The 20641-nt window shown below is 39.9% G+C and overlaps 2 protein-coding genes across 4 annotated transcripts in view; one reads left to right on the forward strand and one right to left on the reverse strand.

Annotated features, from left to right (window-relative positions):
• Nucleotides 1-1523: 1523 nt before the first annotated feature.
• Nucleotides 1524-15707, reverse strand: LOC130543513 (uncharacterized). The gene is made up of 3 exons (XM_057310868.1): nt 15346-15707; nt 15010-15133; nt 1524-2404 (listed from the first exon to the last, which is right to left on the reverse strand). The coding sequence occupies exons 1-3, from the start codon at nt 15705-15707 to the stop codon at nt 2276-2278; spliced, it is 615 nt and encodes a 204-aa protein (XP_057166851.1). The 3' UTR covers nt 1524-2275.
• MCM9 (minichromosome maintenance 9 homologous recombination repair factor) overlaps nt 15393-20641 on the forward strand; it is a 99413-nt gene continuing 94164 nt past the window's right edge. For 2 of the 3 annotated variants that reach the window (XM_057311117.1, XM_057311118.1), the window contains exons 1-2: nt 15605-15687; nt 17996-18314. In XM_057311117.1, the coding sequence (XP_057167100.1) occupies nt 18011-18314 (304 nt within the window). In that variant the 5' untranslated portion in view covers nt 15605-15687; nt 17996-18010. Of the gene's footprint in view, nt 15688-17995; nt 18315-20641 lie in introns of all 3 variants that reach the window. The other variant, XM_026504700.4, reaches the window with a different exon arrangement.

The raw sequence follows: 20641 nt of genomic DNA on the forward strand, positions 1-20641 counted from the left end.
TCACAATATATACAAATATCAAATCCTTGATGTTGTATGCCTGAAACTAGTGTTATATGAAAATCACACTTCATTTTCAATCAATTTTTTTACAGATTTATTTTATTTGAGAGAGAGAGAAAGAGAGAATGTACATATGAGTGGGGGGAGGGCAGAGGGAGAGAATCCCCAAGTGGACACTTCCTGCTGAGCACAGAGCCCACATGTGGGGCACGGTCTCACGACCCATGAGATCACAACCTGAGCCAAAACCAAGAATCAGACACTTAACTGACTGAACCACCCAGGTGCCGCTCAATCAATTAATTAAAAACAAACAAAAAAACCCTAAATAGTAATACAGTACTATCCCAGTGACTCTGCATTGTTTTCTGTATAAAAATATTTAAAGATTCATTCCTTTTCCCTACATACCATTTTCTACATGAATGTTCTGCCCTTTGGTGCCTCAGCATATGTTTCAGTCTCCGTGTTTGAACTGAAGCTGCTTGGACTATACAGCCGGAGAGGTGGAGAGGAAGGACTGAAGATTACCTCAGATGGTAGAAGGTCATGTGCAGACCAATCCATGGGTTCTACCTTCAGTATTACCATGCACTGACCTTCTTATCCATGAGTTTTCTGGGCTTGTGCCTGAAATACCTTTCAGTCGCCACCTACAGAACTCTGTTGTCACTCCCTCAATGGAAGTTTTTTTTCATGCCCTTACAATGAACTAGGCATTCTTTTCTATGTGTACCCATAGCACTTGTATTACAATTATTCAAATATTTATTACGTGGCTACTATGTGCCAGACATTCCTTAAGGCAGTTGGAATAAAGAGGTCATTGAACAAAATGTACAAATATCTCTGTCCTCCTGGAACTTAGATTAGAATCAAGGGAAATGGACAATGAACAATAAACATAATAAATCCACTGATGGTTAGAAAGTGATAAGTGATATAGAAAAGAGAAACGGATGGTAGGGTATCAGTGCAAGGGGTGAGAAAAGATGGGCACGGTGCAGTATTAAACAGAATAGTCCAGGTTAGCCCCATTAAAAGGTGGTATAAGAGCAAAGGTATGTTTTCTGTCTCCCCTGATGGTCTTAAAGTCAATGACCATGTAATTTATTTTGGGTCTTTCCTTTCTGGTACAATGCCAAACTCTTAGTTGGTTATAAAATGAATTAAATGAAATAGGTCTGTATATTTAAAAGAAACTGACTCTGTGTGTGTCTACATGTTCACACATTTGTGGTAATACATACACAGAAAGTCTTTACATTCTAAATTCATTGTTATTTTATATTTCATTTATATATACACATTAAATACATATACATACACTGCTTCATTTAAAAAAAATTAAAAGTGACTACAAAGAAGACATAAAGGGGCACCTGGGTGGCTCAGTCAGTTAAGGGCCTGCCTTTGGCTCAGGTCATGATCCCAAGGTCCAGGGATTGAGCCCCACATTGGGCTCCATGCTCAACAGGGAGTTTGCTTCTTCCTCTGGCCCTCCCTCCCAACCCCCTGGCTCGTGCTCGTGTGCTCACACTTTCTCTCTCTTTCTCTATCTCCCCCCCAATAAAATCTTTAAAAAAAGGAGACATACAATAAAAATATTCTTTATTAAAGTTACTAATTAAGGGCACCTGAATGGCTCAGTTGGTTTTAAGTGTCTGACTCTAGATTTTGGCTCAGGTCATGATCTCAGGGTCCTGAGATCGAGCCCCCTGTTGGGGATCCTGCTTAAGATTCTCTCTCTCTCCCTCTCCCCACCCTCCGCTTGTGCTCTATCTATAGAGAGAGAGAGGAAAAGTTACTAATTAAATTGTAGAAAATCAGGACTAACTGAAAGAAGAATAGAGACATGTAATTGAAGGCCAACATAATGCCTTAAAATTCAGTGCTTGCCTGATGCATCTTTAAACTAGACTGAAAAGATATATGGTTATTTGATTCTTATTATCAGAAAGGAGGAAGGCTTTTAGGGAGGAGAAAGAGTTTTCACAACTGAATTGTAGAAGGAATTTTCACAGAACTTCATTATAAGAGACAACTGGATAAAGCAGCAAATGGTATTCTCTATTATTACAATAAAACAGGTGAATTTCACAAAGCTGTTTTCTTTATGTAAACTTTGATAAAAAGGAAAATTATAGGACTTAAGAATAACTCAATGAAAGAAATTCCACAAAACGTTCCAGACTAAATAGTAGCTTTCTAGTGTATAACTTGATCCTTGGATAGAATTGAGAATATAAGGGGCACCTGGGTAGCGCAGTCATTAGGCATCTGCCTTCAGCTCAGGGCGTGATCCCGGCGTTCCGGGATCGAGTCCCACATCGGGCTCCTCCGCTAGGAGCTGCTTCTTCCTCTCCCGCTCCCCTGCTGTGTTCCCTCTCTCGCTGGCTGGCTGTCACATAAAAAAAAAAAAAAAAAAAAAAAAAACTTAAAAAAAAAAAAAGAATTGAGAATATAAGAGTGAAAAGTCCCTCAGACAATGTTCCTCAAATACCATTTCTCTCAGCTAGGCTCTTGGCTAGCAGGAAGAGGTTATAATTGGCCAAGATACTAATGACAAGACTTGGAATGCTGCTAGTTTATATTTCTAACCGATGATAGAACCATATGCTTTGGAAATAGCAGAATTGACATCAAATCATGAAATCTGAGATAACCTGTGTTATGGCTGCCTCCTCTGACCATTTCATTTCAAGCAAAATGAAAATTTTCTTCAGTAAGCTGCTTTTAATTCAATCTATTTTAGCTCTTGAAATCACTTCTTGCTGGAATTTCAGATCTCCACGTTGTAAAGTGCAGCTGAAATAATTCTGGCTGAAACACTCAAAGCAGCTGTTGACGTCGTCCACAGCAGTGAAAGAATAGCCTCAGTCATGCATCCCTGAAGCATCTGCTTAGAGCTGCATGACTTCTGGGTGTGTAATTTAACTACAAAATGTCTTTCTAGAAGACGAAAATTCAATTTGCGGTGTGGCAATGCTAAAACCAATTACCTATTGTGCAAAAGTCACTGATTTTATTTTTCAGCTAATAAATTTCCTAATAACCTTTACGTGTTAGTTACTGTTCAAAATATGTTTGTGTTCATGTTGAGCCATGTTTTTCTACTGATAATTTAAAAAATGGGACAATTCATTTTTTTTTTTTAAATCAGGGAGACTTTCATGTTAGATGGCAGAGTAGTAGGATCCTAAGCTCACCTTGTCCCATGGATACAACACCACCCACATCAGTATAAATAACACAGAAAATGACCCAAAGACTGGCAGAACAGACTCTCCACAGTTAAATGTAAATAAGAGGCCACAGCCAAGGAGGTAGGAAGGGCAGAGATGCAGTCAGGAACTAAAAGGACCCATGGGACTCTCTGTGGGAGAGAGGGAACAGTGGGTGCAGAGAGGGGAGAGGAGCAGATCCACACCCAGCATTCCAGGCTTGGGGAAACGAATCCCATAACATTTGGTTCTGAAAACCAGAAAGGCCTAACAATCAGTGGGGCCTAACACCTGAAATTTAAAAATCAGCAGGCTCAGCTCTAGGAGAGCCAGAAGGGCAGATTCCCCACCCTTAAGGTCAAAGCACAGCTGAGATACAACATAGAAGTAGCAGTTTAAAAAATACCTGGGGTATATGGAAGGAGATTTGTTTACTAATCTCAAAACCTCAGCTGGAAGGGTAGGGATCATTGAGACACCTCTTCAAGAACACAAAAGCAGGCAGTGCCATTTCCCTCTCCCACCTCCCCAACCTAGAAACATGGAAAGCTGCAGGACCCCATGCAGCACAACACCCTCCACTTAACTGGTTAACAGCATACACTACTCCATGGCTTCTGCAGATCCCCCTCCCCCAACCTCGCTGGCCTCCACAGTTTTCCCAAGTGGCTACAGGTCCCCTTCCACAGAAGACCAGCATGGAGCTTGCTAGCACTGTGCCCCCACCCCACATTCTCCTACATACCTGCCCCCTCCAATAAACCCTTCATTGGAGCACATCCAAAGTGGAGCCACAAGCCTGGGAGTGTGCAAGAGTCCTAAAAGGGGCCAGCACTACTCCAAAGTGACTCCTGCCTGGGGAGAGGGAAAGATAACCACACACACCAGCCTGACTGTACCCTCAGCAGTGAGTTGGGGACAGACATCTAGACTGACTATTGGCCCCACCCACCAATGGAAGCTTTTGAGGGAACAACACAGGGAAATCACCCTGTAGTACACTGCTACTACATCTCTGGAAAACACTTGGTCTGACTCACACTGACCCACCACCAACACAGGGATCAAACTCTGCCCACAACAGGCAAAGAGAGCCACTGCAGATGACTGAACTGAAGGAAATCTGGCAAAGCCACAATATTAGGACACAAGCAACAGACACAGGAGACACCCCTGGAGCACCAGGTTCTGGTGAACAGGGGACACTGCACTGCAAGGCACTACAGGACCTTTTCTTCATAAGGTCATTACCCTCAAAAGCAAGAGACGTAGCTGACTTCCTAACACAGAGAAACAGACATGGAGAGTTAGACAAAATGAAGAGGCAGAGGGATATGTCAAATGAAAGAACAGAACAAAATCACAGTAAGAAAGCTAAGTGAAACAGAAATAAGTAATGTGTCTGGTAGAGAATTTAATGCTCATAAAGATAGCACTGGACTTGAGAAAAGAGTGGAGGAGCTCAGTGAGACCCTCAACAAAGATATAGAACACATAAAAAAGAACCAATCAGAGATGAAGAACTCAATAACTGAAACTAAAAACAGACTCTATGGAATAGACTAGAGGAAGCAGAACAGATCAGTGACCTGGAGGACTAAGTAACAGAAAAAATCAAACTGAAAAAGAGAGGGGGAAAATGATAATAGAGTTAGGGAACTCAGTGACAGCAAGGACTGGGAGAGCAGCTGTGGGGCACATACAACCAGGACGCTGCATGTTTTCAGCAGCACAGACAGAAACAGAGTCAGTGTGGTCTGGAGAACTCAGTGAAGAGCACACTGAGATCTCTCTGTTCTGAGACAGAGGTTTAGTTATGGTCACTGCCGCTCTGACTCTCAGAAGAGACACAGAAAGCTGTCAGGGAAAGCTGCCAGAGAACAAAAGCCCCAAAAAACTGGTTCTCACAAGCCCATCATTCCCCCCCCCTCCCCCGCCAACAGAGGGCAGGGCAACTCTGCCCAAACAGGGTTGCCTGAGTATCAGAGTGGCAGGCCCCTCCCCCAGAAGGCAGGCTGAAAGAACAAGAAGCCCACATCCCTAAGGTCCCTATAAAACAGGTGAACTGTGCTTGGGTCCTGGCCAATAATTTGGACTCTGTACATTCCTACAACCACACCTCATCAGAATGACAAAGAGGAGGAACCCCCAACAAAGGAAAGAAACAGAGACTGTGGCCTCTGCCACAGAACTAATGGATATGGATATGACCAAGATATCAGAAATGGATTTCAGAGTAACAATTATCAAGATGATGTATAGGCTTGAGGAAAATATTAATGAAAATATAGACTCTCTAAGGGCTGAAATAAGAACTAATCTGGTGGAAATTAAAAATGCTATGAATGAAATGCAGTCTAAACTGGATGCTCTGACGGCCAGGGTAAAACAGGCAGAAAAATGAATTAGTGAATTAGAGGATGAGATGATAGAAGAGAAGGAAAAAGAGGTGGCATGGGGAAAAAGAACCCAATTTCAAGAAACTAAGCTAAGGGAGATTACTGACACAATGAAACATTCCAATATCAGAATTATCAGGATCCCCGAGGGGGCTGAGAAAAAGAGAGGTCTAGAAGATGTATTTAAGCAAATCGTAGCTGAGAATTTCCCTAATTTGGGGAAGGAAACAAGCATTCATGTCCAAGAGGCAGAGAGGCCCCTCCCAAGATCAATAAGATCAGACCAACACCACGACATAGAATAGTACAATTGGCAAATCTTAGATCCAAGGAAACAATCTTGAAAGCAGTGAGGGGGAAGAGATCTCTTACATACAGAGGGAGAAACATCAGAATAATGTCAGACCTGTCTACAGAGACCTGGCAAGCCAGAAAGGGCTAGCAAGACATATTCAGAGTATTAAATAGGAGGAACAAGCAGCCAAAGATACTGTATCCAGCAAGGCTGTCATTCAGAATGGATGGAGAGACAAAGAGCTTCCAAAACCAGCAGAAACTGAACAAATATGTGACCACCAAGCCAGCCCTGCAAGAAATATTAAGGGGGGTTCTGTGGAAGTAAGACCAGATACAGAACAGAAATGTACAGAGACAATCTAGAGAAACAAGGACTTCACAGACAACATGAGGATATTAAAATCATATCTCTCAATAATCACTCTCAATGTGAATGGCCAAAGGCTCCCATAAATGTCACAGGGTTGCAGACTGGATAAAAAGACATGACCCATCCGTATGCTGTCTACAAGTGAATCATTTTGAACCTAAAGATACATCCAGACTGAAAGTGAAGGGATGGAGAACAATTTTTCATGCCAATGACCTCAAAAGAAAGCTGGGGTAGCAATTCTCATGTCAGACAGATTAGATTTTAAACTAAAGACTGTTGTTAGAGATACAGAAGGACACCGTATTATTCTTAAAGGGTATATACAACAAGGGGATCTAACAATTATAAATATCTATGCCCCCATCAGGGGAGCAGCCAGATACACAAGCCAACTCTTAACCAGAATAATGAGACATATAGATAATAATATGTTTAATAGTAGGGGACCTCAACACTCCGCTCTCAGCAATAGACAGATCATCTAAGCAGAAAATCAACAAAGAAATAAGAGCTTTGAATGACACCCTGGCCCAGATGGACCTCCTAGATATACAAAACATTCCACCCTAAAACAAGAGAATACTCATTCTTTTGGACCACCCATGGAACTTTCTGTAGAATAGACCATATACTGGGTCACAAAACAGGTCTCAACCGACACCAAAAGATTGAGATTATTCCCTGCATATTCTCAGACAATGGAAACTGAACTCAATCACAAGAAAAAATTTGGAAGAAACTCCGGGAAGCTAAGGACCATCCTGCTTAAGAATGTTTGGGTAAACCAGGAAATTAAAGAAGAACTTATGCAATATATGGAAACCAATGAGAATGAAAACACATCGATCCAAAACCTATGAGATACTGCAAAGGCGGTCCTAAGGAGGAAACACATAGTGATTCAAGCCTCACTCAAAAGAACAGAAAAATCTAAAATACAGACACTATACTCACACCTTAAACAGCTGGAGATGAAACAAAAGAACAGGCCAAACCCACGCACGAGAAGACAATTGATTAAGATTAGAGCAGAGATCAATGAATTAGAAACCAGGAGCACAGTAGAGCAGATCAACAAAACTAGAAGCTGGTTCTTCGAAAGAATTAATAAGATCGATAAGCCACTGGCCAGACTTATTCAAAAGAATAGAGAAAGGACCCAAATTGATAAAATTATGAATGAAAGGGGAGAGATCACAACCAACTTAATGAAAATTGAAGAACTGTTAGAAACTTTTATCAACAGCTTTATGCCAATAAATTAAACAACCTGGAAGAAATGGATGCCTTCCTGAAAACCTATAAACTACCAAGACTGAAACAGGAAGAAACTGATTATTTAAACAGACCCAATTAATTATGAAGAGATTGAAGCAGTGATCAGAAACCTCCCCAAAAACAAGAGTCCAGGGCCTGATGGATTCCCTGGGGAATTCTACCAAACATTCAAAGAAGAAATAATACCTATTCTCCTGAAGCTGTTTCAAAAAAAATAGAAACAGAAAGAAAACTAACAAACTCCTTCTATGAGGCAGTATTACCTTGATCCCCAAACCAGGCAAAGACTCCATCAAAAAGGAGAATTAAAGACCAATATCACTGATGAATATGGATGCCAAAATTCTCAACAAGATCCTAGCTAATAGGATCCAACAGTACATTAAAAGGATTATCCATCAAGACCAAGTGGGATTCATCCCTGGGATGCAAGGGTGGTTTGACATTTGCAAATCGATCAGTGTGATAGATCATATCAATAAGAAAAGAGTCAAGAACCATATGATCCTCTCAATTGATGCAGAAAAAGCATTTGACAAAATATAGCATCTTTTCCTGATTAAAACCCTTCAGACTGTAGGGATAGAGGGTAAATTCCTTAATTTCATAAAAACCATCTATGAAAAGCCTACAGCAAATATCATTCTCAATGGGGAAAAGCTGAAAGCCTTTCTCTTAAGATCAGGAACACGACAAGGATGCCCACTCTCGCCACTATTATTCAACATAGTACTAGAAGTCCTTGCAACAGCAATCAGACAACAAAAAGGGATAAAAGGTATCCAAATTGGCAAAGAAGAAGGTAAACTGTCTCTCTTCACAGATGACATGATACTCTATATGGAAAACCCAAAAGACTCCACCCCCAAACTACTAGAACTTATAGAGCAATTCAGTAATGTGGCGGGATACAAAATCAATGCTCAGAAATCAGTTGCATTTCTATACATGAACAATGAGACTGAAGAAAGAGAAATTAGGAAATCAATTCCATTTACAATAGCACCAAAAACCATAAGGCATCTTGGAATAAACCTAACCAGAGAGGTAAAGGATCTATACTCTAGAAACTACAGAACACTGATGAAAGACAGTGAAGAAGACAGAAAAAGATGGGAAAATATGCCATGCTCATGGATTGGAAGAATAAATATCATTAAAATGTCTATGCTACCCATAGCAATCTACACTTCCAATGCCATCTCAATCAAAATACCAATGACATTTTTCAAACTGCTGGAACAAACAATCCTTAAATTTGTGCGGAACCAGAAAAGGCCCCGAATTGCCAAGGAATTGCTGAAAAGGAAAAACAAAGCTGGGGGCATCATGTTGCCAGATTTCAAGCTATACTACAAAGCTGTGATCACAAAGACAGCATGGTACTGGCACAAGAACAGACACATAGACCCATAGAACAGAATAAAGAACCCAGAAATGGACCTTCGGCTCTTTGGGCAACTCATCTTTGACAAAGCAGGAAAAAACATCCAGTGGAAAAAAGACAGTCTATTCAATAAATGGTGCTGGGAAAATTGGACAGCTATATACAAAAGAATGAAACTTGTCCACTCTCTCACACCATACACAAAGATAAACTCCAAATGGATGAAAGACCTCGATGTGAGACAAGAATCCATCAAAATCATAGAGGAGAACATAGGCTGCAACCTCTTTGACATCGGCCACAGCAACTTCTTTCATGACATGTCTCCAAAGGCAAGGGAAACAAAAGAAAAAATGAACTTTTGGGACTTCATCAAGATAAAAAGCTTCTGCACAGCCATGGAAACAGTCAAAAAAGCTAAGAGGCAACCCACAGAATGGGAGAAGATATTTGCAAATGACACTACAGATAAAAGACTAGTATCCAAGATCTACAAAGAACTTCTCAAACTCAATACATGTGAAACAAATAATCAAATCAAAAAATGGGCAGAAGATATGAACAGACACTTTTCCAATGAAGACATACAAATGGCTAACAGACACATCATTAAAAAATGTTCAAAAGCATTAGCCATTAGAGAAATTCAAATAAAAACCACATTGAGATACCACCTTACGCCAGTTAGAATGGCAAAAATTGAGAAGGCAAGGAACAACAAATGTTGGAGAGGATGTGGAGAAAGGTGAATCCTCTTACACTGTTGGTGGGGATGCAAGTTGGTACAGCCACTTTGGAAAACAGCGTGGAGGTCCCTCAAAAAATTAAAAATAGAGCTACCCTACGACCCAGGAATTGCGCTACTGGGTATTTACCCCAAAGATACAGACCTAGTGAAGAGAAGGGCCATATGCACCCCAATGTTCATAGCAGTATTGTCCACAATAGCTAAACTGTGGAAGGAGCCAAGATGCCCTTCAACAGATGAATGGATAAAGAAGATGTGGTCCATATATACAATGGAATATTAGTCAGCCATCAGAAAGAACGATTACCCAACATTTGCAGTAACATGGATGGGACTGGAGGAGATTATGTTAAGTGAAATAAGTCAAGCAGAGAAAGATAATTATCATATGGTTTCATTCATTTGTGGAACATAAGGAATAGCAGGGAGATCGGTAGGAGACTGAAGCGAAGAATGAACCACAAGAGAGTATGGATTCTGGGAAACAAACTGAGGGTTTCAGAGGGGAGGGGGGTGGGGGGGATGTGTTAGCCCGGTGATGGGTATTAGGGATGACACATATTGCATGGAGCACTGGGTGTTATACACAAACAATGAATCATGGAACACTACATCAAAAACCAATGATGTACTGTAGTGTGACTAACATAACATAATAAAAAATTTTAAAATAAATAAATAAATATGTGACTAAAAGGCAGAGATTGTCAGAGCAGATTAAAAAAAACAAGATTCAGCTATATATTATCTACAATAAATCTACTTTAAATAAAGACATGTAAGATTAAAAGTAAAGAGATGGAGAAAGATATATCATGCTAACAGTAAGCAAAACAAAGCAGGAGTAGCTATATTAATCTCAGAGTGGACTTCAAAGCAAGGGAAGATATCAGGGATAGAGAGAGGCATTAGATAATGATAAAGGGGTCAACCCTCCAAGAAGACATAACAATCCTTAATGTTTATGGGCCTCAGTATATGTGAAGCAAAAATTGATAGAACTGCAAAGAGGAATAGACGTATCCTATTGCAGACTTCAACACCCCTCTAGGGAAATGGACAGATCCAGCAGGCAAAAAATCATTTAAGGCCAGAGTTGAACTCAACAACACCAACAATCAACTGGATATGATGAACATCTATAGACTACTTCATCCAACAGCAGCAGATTACATTCTTCTCAAACTTACATGAAACATTCACTAAGACAGACAACATTCTGAGCCATAAAACAAACTTTAACATATTTAAAAGAATGGATATAATACAATGTCTGCTCTTAGAGCACAATGGAAATAAACTAGAAATTCATAACAGAACAAAGACTGGAAAATCACAAAATACTTGGACATCAAGCAACACACTTCTAAACAACACATGGGTCAAAGAAGAAATCTTAAGAGAATTTTTAAAAATACTTTGAACTAGAAAAAAGTACTTTGAACTAAATGAAAACACAGCTTATCAAAATTTGTCAGATGCAGCAGAAAAAGTGCTTACAGCAAAATTTATAGCATTGAATGCATATATTAGAAAAGAAGAAAGATCTAATACCAATCATCTAAGCTTCAAACTTAGGTAAACAGGGAAAGAGGAAATTGAATCCAAAGCAAACAAAAGAACATAAATAATAGCAATTAGAGCACATATCATTGAAACTAAAAATAGGAAGTCAGTAAAGAAAGTCAACACCTAATGTCCTTTCTTTAAAAGGATTAATAAAATCAATAAGCCTCTAGCCAGACTAACTAAAGAAAAAAAGAGAGAAGACACAAATTACTAATATAAAAAATGAAACAGAGGGTATCATTACTGATCCCCTAGACATTAAAAGGATAATAATGAAATATCATGAACAACTTTATGCCCATACATATGATAACCTAGATAAAATGGACCAATTCCTTGAAAGATACAAACTGTCAAAATTCACAGATGAAGAAATAGACGATCTGAATTGGTCTATATCAAAGAAATTGAATCAATAATTAATAACCTTCCAAAACAGAAAGAACCATGCTTTACTTTAGCTTACCCGTGAATTCTACCAAACATTTAAGAAAGAAACTATACCAATTCTCTACAATCTCTTCTAGAACACAGAAGCAGAAGGACTATTTCCTAACTCAGTCTTTCAGGCCAGCAGTACCCTAGTGCCAAAATCTGACAGAGACATTACAAAAAAAAAAAAAAAATAGAGACCAATATCTCTCATGAACATAGATGCAAAAATCCTCAACAAAATATTAGCAAATTGAATCTGTAATGTATAAAAAGAATTAGGCTCCACACCCAAGTGGGATTTATCCAAGGTAGGCACGGCTGTTCCAACATTTGAAAATCAGTTACTGTGATGAATCCTAACAACAGAATGAAGGAAAATCATGGGATAATATAAAGAGAAGCAGAAAAAGCATTTGACAAAAATCTAACACTCATTCCTGATAAAAACTCCCAACAAACTAGAAATAGAAGAGAACTTCCTCAACTTGATAAAGAACACCTACCAAAAATCCTGGCAGCTAACATCATACTTATGAGTGAGAAAATTGCTTTCCCACTAAGATCAGAAACAAGTCAAAGGCATCCCCTTTCATCACTGCTTTTCAACATCACACTAGAAGTCCCAGTTAATGCAATAAAAAGAAAATAAAAATCACAGAGATTGGGAAGGAAGAAATAAAACTATGTGCAGATGATATGATCATCTATCTAGAAAAATCAGAAAGAATCTACATATAAAAATTCTAGAACTAATAAGTGATTACGGCAAGACTGCAGGATACAAATACGTAGTAGTCAATTGCTTTCTTATATACAAGCAATGAACAAGTGGAATTTGAAATGAAAAACTTATTACCATTTACATTAGCACCCCTCCACACACAAAAGGGAATACTTAGGTATAAATCTAAAAAGATATGTACAGAATCTATATGAGGAAAACTACAAGGCTCTGATGAAATATATCAAAGAACTAAATTAGTGGAGCGATAGATATTCCATATTCCCAGACAGGAAGACTCAATATTGTCAAAACATTAGTTCTTCCCAACTTGACCTATAGTTTCACCTCATCCCAATCAAAATCCCAGCAAGTTATTTTATGGATGTTGATAAAAGGATTCTAAAGTTTATACAGAGGGGTGCCTGGGTAGCGCAGTCGTTAAGCGTCTGCCTTCAGCTCAGGGCGTGATCCCGGCGTTCCGGGATCGAGCCCCACATCAGGCTTCTCCACTGGAAGCCTGCTTCTTCCTCTCCCACTCCCCCTGCTTGTGTTCTCTCTTGCTGGCTGTCTGTCTCTGCCAAATAAAAAAATAAAAATCTTAAAAAAAATAAAGTTTATACAGAGAAGCAAAAGACCCAGAATAGCCAACTCAATATTGAAAGAGAACAAATTTGGAGGACTCACACTATCTGACTTCAGGACTCACTATAAAGGTACAATAATCAAGACAGTGTGGTATTAGTGAAAGAACAGACTAGTAGATTAATAGAACAGAATAGAGAGCCCACAAATAGACCACATAAATATAGATAGTCAACTGACCTTTGATAAGGGAGCAAAAGTCAATACAGATCTTTGACAAATGGAGCAAAAATAGTCTTTTCACAAATAGTACTGGAACAACTGAACATCCACATATGTGCATACCCATGTGTGCACCCACAATCTAGACAGAGATCTTAACACCCTTCACAAAAATTAACTCAGAGTAGAGCACAGAAGTAAGTGTAAAACACAAAACTACAAAAGTCCTAAAACATAGGAGAAAATCCAGATGACTTTGGGAATGGTGATGACTTTTCAAATACAACATCAAAAACACAATCCATGAAAGAAACAATTGATAAGTTGGATATAATTAAAACTAAAAATCTGCTCAGTGAGAGACAATGTTATAAGAAAGAGAAGATAAGCCACAGGCCGGAAGTATTTCCAAGACACATCTGATAAAGGACTCTTAAAACTAGAAAATAAGAAAACAACCTGATTTAAAGATAAAACAAAAGACCTAAACAGACACCTCACCAAAGAAGATATACAGATGAAAAGTAAGCATATGAAAAAATGTCCACCATCATAGGTTATCAGGGAACTGCAAATTAACATAATAATGAGATACCACTACACACCTATTAGAGTAGCCAAAATCCAAAATACTGACATCATCAAATGCTGGAGAGGACGTGGGGCAACAGAAACTCTCACTGCTGTCAGGAATGCAAAATTGTACTTCTTTGGAAGACATTTTAGTGGTTTCTTACAAAACTAAACATACCCTTACCATATGATTCATTCAAGAAGTAATCATGCTCCTCGGTATTTACCCAAAGGAGCTGAAAACTTACACCCACACAAAAACCTGTACATGGATAAATATACTGGCTTTACCCATAATTGGAAAAACTTGGAAGCAACCAAGAATCCTTCAGTAGGTAACTGGACAAATAAAGCGTGGCATATCCAGATAATGGATTATTATTTAGCATCAAAAAGAAATGAGCTATCAAGCCATGAAAAGACATGGAGGAAATTTAAATATATATTACTAAGTGAGAGAAGACAACCTAAAAAAGCTACATACTGTATGATTTCAACTACAGGTGACCCCTGAACAACACAGGGGTTGGGGATGACCCCCTCACACATTAAAAATCCACACATAACGTTTGACTCCTCAAAAGATTAACTACTAATGGCCTGTTGACAAGAAGCCTTACAGATAATGTAAACAATTGATTAATACATATTTATATACATAATATATACTGTATTATTACAGTAAAGTGAGTTAGAGAAAAAAAATGTTACTTAAAAAAATCATAAGGAGGGACGCCCGGCTGGCTCAGTCAGAAGAGCGTGCCATGCTTGACCTCAGGGTCATGAGTTCAAGCCCCATGTGGGGTATAGAGATTACCTAAATAAATCTTTAGGGAAAAAAAGAGAAAATCATAAGGAAGAGAAAATATATTTACAGTACTGTAAAAAACCCCTGTATAAGTGGACCCATACAGTTCAAACCTGTGTTATTTAAGAGTCAATTATATATGACATCCTGGAAAAGGAAAAACTATGGAGACAGTAAAAAGATTAGTTGTTGCTAGAGATTAAGTGGGAGGGAGGGATGAAGAGAGCACAGACTTTCAGAGCAGTGAACTATTCTGTATATACAACAATAGTGGATACATGTTATTATACTACATCTGTTAAAACCCATAGAATGTACACCACCAAGAGCAAACAAGACTGTAAACTATGTACTTTGGGTGATGATGATGTTTCAATGTATGCTCACCGATTGTAACAAATGGCACCACTCTGGTGAGAATATGTTGACAGCAGCTGAGGTTGTGGGTGTGTGGGGAATACTGCACGTGAGGGGGACGGTTATATGGGAACTCTGTATCTTCATCCTAAAACTTTAAGAAGAAAACACTTCAGAAAATCTTTGTGACCTTGCGTTTGCCATAATTCTTAGTTCAGGAGTGCGAACCACACTGGCCACTCGAGCCACCGCACAACCCTGCTCTCCACATTCCACCTGGGGCGGGAGGCTCAGCCCGGCCCCGCCCTGGAACTTCTCGGGCCCTGCCCCGGCCCTCCTAGCCCCTCCCACCCCGCCCCGCTCCACCTTCTCGCGTCCCGCGGCACCAGGCGGGGCGCGCGCCCGCCAGCTTCTCCACCCGGAAGAGCCACCTGCACGGTGAAGTTGAGGCGGTGCGCGGCTCGGCGTCCGTCGGGTGCGCGGGCCCGGCCGAGGAGCCGGCGCAGCGCCTGTTTCGCCCAGGCGCGAGGCGGATCCGTCGGAGACTGCGCGCCCCCGCGGCCGGCGGCGCTTCGAGCGGCCGGCGCACGCGCCCCGCCCCGCCCCCAGCGGCCTCCTCGAACCCCCGCCGCCAGGCCCGAGCTCTCCGCGTCCCTTAGCCTCGGGAGCAGCGTGTCCCCGGTGACTTGTGACACCGCGTATCCGCCAGTAAGTGACAGCCGCAGCATCGTTTCACCGTTACTATTATTTTTTTTCTCCCGCAGTTCGTCCTAAGTCTCGCCCACAGCTGGTTAGTTCCCAAACTATTCAACTCCAGGATTGGTCGGGCGACCGAACTGCCCGGTTGCCGAGCCCGGGTAGTGTCAGAGTCCTGCTGAGGTATTGTAGGGCAGGGGCTGCGTCCAGAGACGGAAGTGTGGAAAGCAGCCTTCTGAGTACAGCCCGACTCCACGTTTGCCGAGCGCCCGCGGGAAGCCGAGCGCGCGGGCGGGGAGGAGGCGCCTGGAAGACGCGGGTAGCCGGCGAGAGGGGCGGGTCTTAGGACGCCGCGCCGCGGGGACCGGCCAGGGGGCGTGGTTCCCGGTGGGTGCGGCGCGGCAGCTGGGCGGGGATTCCCAGTGGTCCAGATGGACGTCGCGGCTTATTAGCCCTCCTGGCTCTTGCCGGCGCTTCGCGTGATCCAGAGAATGAAGCAGCACATCTTTGTAGTTTGACCTCAGACACTCAATAAGTAAAAAGAAAGGGAACTTGAAAGTTGTAGAACGATAAGGGTGGGCATGTTTATAGGGTGAGCAAACTGCTTAGAAACAGTCGAACAGTTTTGCACAGATTTTGAAAGGGAATGCTATGTTTTTTTTTAAAAAGATGAATTCTTTTCAAAAGATGAACCGTGAATTCTGCAGCTACCCCCTTTCTGCCCTATGTGGAACTGTCTTATAAATTGCTAAACTTGTGGCTCCAAATTTAATATGCATTTATAGAATCTTATAGATTCATTTGTAGGAACTCTTGGGAGTCCAGTTTGTTTGTCTTAAGCAAAGGCCACATTCTGGAAATACTATATGATTAGTTATTTCCAAGCGCTATTTCTGGTTTACACTTGGCTGAATTTATATTACCAAATCAAAACAAATTACTTATCAATGTAGCGGCCATAATTTGCTCTCACTCATTCTCCTGGATATACACATACCCATCTGTCAGCTTCACACTGGTATCGTGTAATTGTGAGAATTCTTGGCCTATGACACATACCCCCTTTACTCCTTCCACACCTTCTAGAATAGATTCCTAGAAAAGGCAAAATATTGCTAATAAGTAGCCTGTGTAACACATAGGATGCTGAAATGTGAACTTCATAAGTCATCTTTTATCATCTATTTGTTGAACTCAATACGGTAAATGGTGGGTGAATGAAATGTCAAGTTAAGGTGCATTGGTCTTCCAGTTCTCTGTTTCCAAACCAAATAAGAGTTTCTTAGATGATCGATTTCAACAGTTTATTTGGAACTGCCCATTGCCACGTCTGGGATTGTCACTCCATTTAAATTTAATCCTTCTCTCCTTCATATTGCATTTTTACCACAGTTAGGGCACTGTTTTCGTTTGGTCTGTGCCTTGGTTCTCTAAGGGCACTGAGGATCTTTTTTGTGCTGCTTATTTCCCAGCATAGGATCATGAACATGATAGATATCTGTCTGTATACATGAAAATAGAATGGGGGTAGGCTCTTTTAATCTCCAGATACAAATTTAAAAAAATATATATTGCCAGGGGAATGAGATAGATGAAGTAATGTAATATAGTATATTTATTTTCAATCTAGTTATTTATCATTTAAAGACCAATTTTCCTTTCCTCAGTTTATTTAGTTTCTTTATACTCTTGACAGCTATATTTGCTGAGACCAATAAGTTTCCTAGTTAGGAAGAGAAAATAAGCAAATTCACCTCAAAATGTAAATTTCTGAAGCAAATCTGTTACTTATTCAAGTCAGAACTGGCTATCCATGTATGTTCCATTTACGTAGCAGAAAATGAATGTGTGTATAATGAGAGAGAGTGAAAGAGAAAGGAGGATATGTCTTAGAACCAGGACACATGCAAAGAACACTGCCAGAAGTAACTTTAGCCAAAAGACTGCTGTTTAAGATTTTATACCTGAGAGCAAATGTGTATATGGAATGTGGTTAAAGAAAAGGAAAGGGCCTTTAATAGCATATCATAGGGTTAATGAGGAGGCAGTTTGAGGAAAAGATACGGGAAAGCCATTGGACCATTTGGATTTCAGTGATCAGTACAAACCGAATTCTTTAACTTTGGTTTAGCTTCAGTTTCTTAAAAAATACACTTACTAAATGACTATAACAGGTAATTCAGATCTAATTAAGATTTTAATACGGGTAATATTTTGAGTTGATAGTGCGGCCCATAACAATTTACAACCATTTTTTTGTTGTTGTTAGCTTGTGTCTATATCTGCAATATCAAAGGTATAATATGGTCTTTTTCTTTAGTCACCTAGATTCAAGATGAATAGTGAGCAAGTTACACTGGTTGGTCAAGTGTTTGAATCCTATGTTTCGGAATACCATAAGAATGATATTCTTCTAATCTTGAAGGAAAGTGATGAAGATGCCCATTACCCAGTTGTGGTTAATGCCATGACCCTTTTTGAGACCAACATGGAAATTGGGGAATATTTCAACGCATTCCCAAATGAAGTACTAACAGTTTTTGATAGTGCTCTGCGAAGATCAGCCTTGACAATTCTCCAGTCCCTTTCTCAACCTGAGGGTGCCTCTATGAAGCAGAATCTTCATGCCAGGATATCAGGTGAATCACTAAAGGATTTTACTGCCACTTATTATCTAGGAATGTTTTGAGAAATTCTAACACATATTGAATTCAGAGCACTAAGAAATAATTGATATTTATGCTTAAAAATATATCTATTGTGTAGTTGATGGTAACTTTTAGAGCAGAATAATGATTTTATACTATTTCCTCTGGACATTTGGAAGGCTGGGATACTAGCCAGGCCAACTGAGGGGAAGGAGAATGTTTGGAAACAACAGTATGTTAGTGTATACATACACACACAGATATGTGTGTATAAAATTGTAATTCAAAGCAGGCTTATGAGCTTTTGTGACTACTAATGAAAGAATTGATAATACCAAGAATTAGAAAAGTGGTAGATTCTACCCTGTGATCTTCAAAACTATTTCAGGAAATTTATTATTTTTATATCTCAACTTTAGCATTATGCTGCCCACTTATTAGGCACTCAGTTTTTATCAAATGAATGGCAGATTAAGTATCTTAATTTTTAAGAAGCTGCAGTGGAGCAATCAGCTTGTGGCAAAGCTGTATCTTTGAATTACTGCAGGTTAAGTTGGAGAACACACGTACCATTTTGTTTAGAAATAAATACTTTATAGTACATTTCAGAAAGGTGTGGATTTATAATCAACAAAAATGCTTGCTATGATTCCAAAAAGATGAGTCAATTTAGTAGAACTCTTTGGAGATAAATTAAGATCCCCCCCCAAAGACAATACCTTTGATTTAATTGAAAAAATAGTATTTTATCTAGAATAGAATTATGAATATTATAAATCTTTAAGCATAGGACACTAGATAATCTCTTGGTAGGATCAAGAACAAATGTTTCCTTATAATAATGTTGCAAAAAGATGTTTTGTTTTGTTTTTTGTTGTTTTTTAAAGATTTTATTTATTTGAGAGAGAGAGAGAGAGAGAGAGACAAGGAGCATGAGCAGGGGAGGGGCAGAGGGAGAGGGAGAAGTAGACTCCCCGAGGGCAGGGAGCCTGACATGGGGCTTGAATCCAGGATCCTGAGATCATGACCTGAGCCTAAGGCAGAGGTTTAACAGACTTAGCCACCCAGGTGCCCCAGAGAAGATTGTTAAAAGGGACTTTAGTTAATGTTACTGAAATGGTATTTAGGAATGGTTTTAGGCTGTCCTTATGTTTAGATATGCTTCCATGCTTAGTTTAAATACCAAAATTTTGCCTGCCTAGGTGACCCTATTGGTTTCAGGTAAATTTAGCTTTTTTTTTTTTTTTCTAATTCTCTGAAAAAGTAAATTGCAAATTATGTTATTACCATGGTGCATTCATTCTACAAATGTATTAAGTGTAGGCATTTGCTAGTCTCCTGGGAAACCCAAATAATATGGTATAGTCCCTCATCTAAAGAAGCTTAAGGCTGTAGGGGAAATAACTGTGTAATCAAATATTTACCAGATGGTGTATATGTGCCCAAAGAGACATGCTCATGTGCATGTTAAACATAATTGTAAAGGAGCTTAGTGGCAGCTTTTATGTTATGTGATGCATGCCTCACTCAAGGTAGGTGCAAGATATATTAGCCCACAGAACAGGCAGTGAATTCTAGCAGATTCACTGGAGATGTCAAGAAGAGAAGGTAAGTAAGGTGGGGACCGAGGTGTCCCAAGCAGAATGAACCAGGGATGGAAATAGTCTGGTTTTAGGTGTATTGCAGCTTCATCTTGGACTCCAGGCAAGGCCCCACCCACAGTTTCTAATTGAGACCCCAGAATTTGCTTTTCCAATTGAGACCCCAAAATTTGCTTTTCTAACAGATCCTAGGTGATACTGCTGTTCCAGGAACCACATGCTAAAAACCAGAGGCCTGAAGTAATTGATATGGACATAATCCCTAGCATAGATATGGACAGCTCAGAATCTATTTCCAAAATTTCCTTTTGTTCTTGATCATTGAGTGAATCAGGGAATGATAAAGGTTTTTGTGTTCAGCATTAACCGTGGCTTAGTGCTTGATGTACACCACACACACACCCCCATCCCTTCACTGGTTCTAGTTGAAGAACATACTTAGTAACATATATAGGAAGACAGAAAGATTACAATAATTTGACATTTGTATCAAAACACTGCCTCTTAGCATCTTTTTTAATATTAAGATTTTGATTGTATGTGGTCAGTTTTGCTTAACATTATGTTGTCTTTATATTTTAAATTCATTTAAAAATCATAGGGGTGCCTGGATCAGTTAAGTGTCTGCCTTCAGCTCAGGTCCTGATCCTGGGGTCCTGGGATTGAGCCCCGCATCGGGTTCCCTGCTCAGCGGGGAGTCTGCTTCTCTCTCTCCCT

This window comes from Ursus arctos, unplaced genomic scaffold (genome assembly GCF_023065955.2).
Source record: "Ursus arctos isolate Adak ecotype North America unplaced genomic scaffold, UrsArc2.0 scaffold_13, whole genome shotgun sequence".
Taxonomy (NCBI): Eukaryota; Metazoa; Chordata; class Mammalia; order Carnivora; family Ursidae; genus Ursus; species Ursus arctos.

Excerpts from the sequence above, each read along its gene's own strand:
- LOC130543513 (XM_057310868.1), bottom strand. The coding sequence starts at position 15,707 with ATGCTGCGGCTGTCACTTACTGGCGGATACGCGGTGTCACAAGTCACC. Across the intron at positions 15,134-15,345 it reads GTGCCGCGGGACGCGAGAAG|TTTTAGGATGAAGATACAGA; the intron begins GTGGAGCGGGGC and ends TTCTTCTTAAAG. Across the intron at positions 2,405-15,009 it reads GGTGCCATTTGTTACAATCG|CCAGCCAGCGAGAGAGGGAA; the intron begins GTGAGCATACAT and ends TTTATGTGACAG.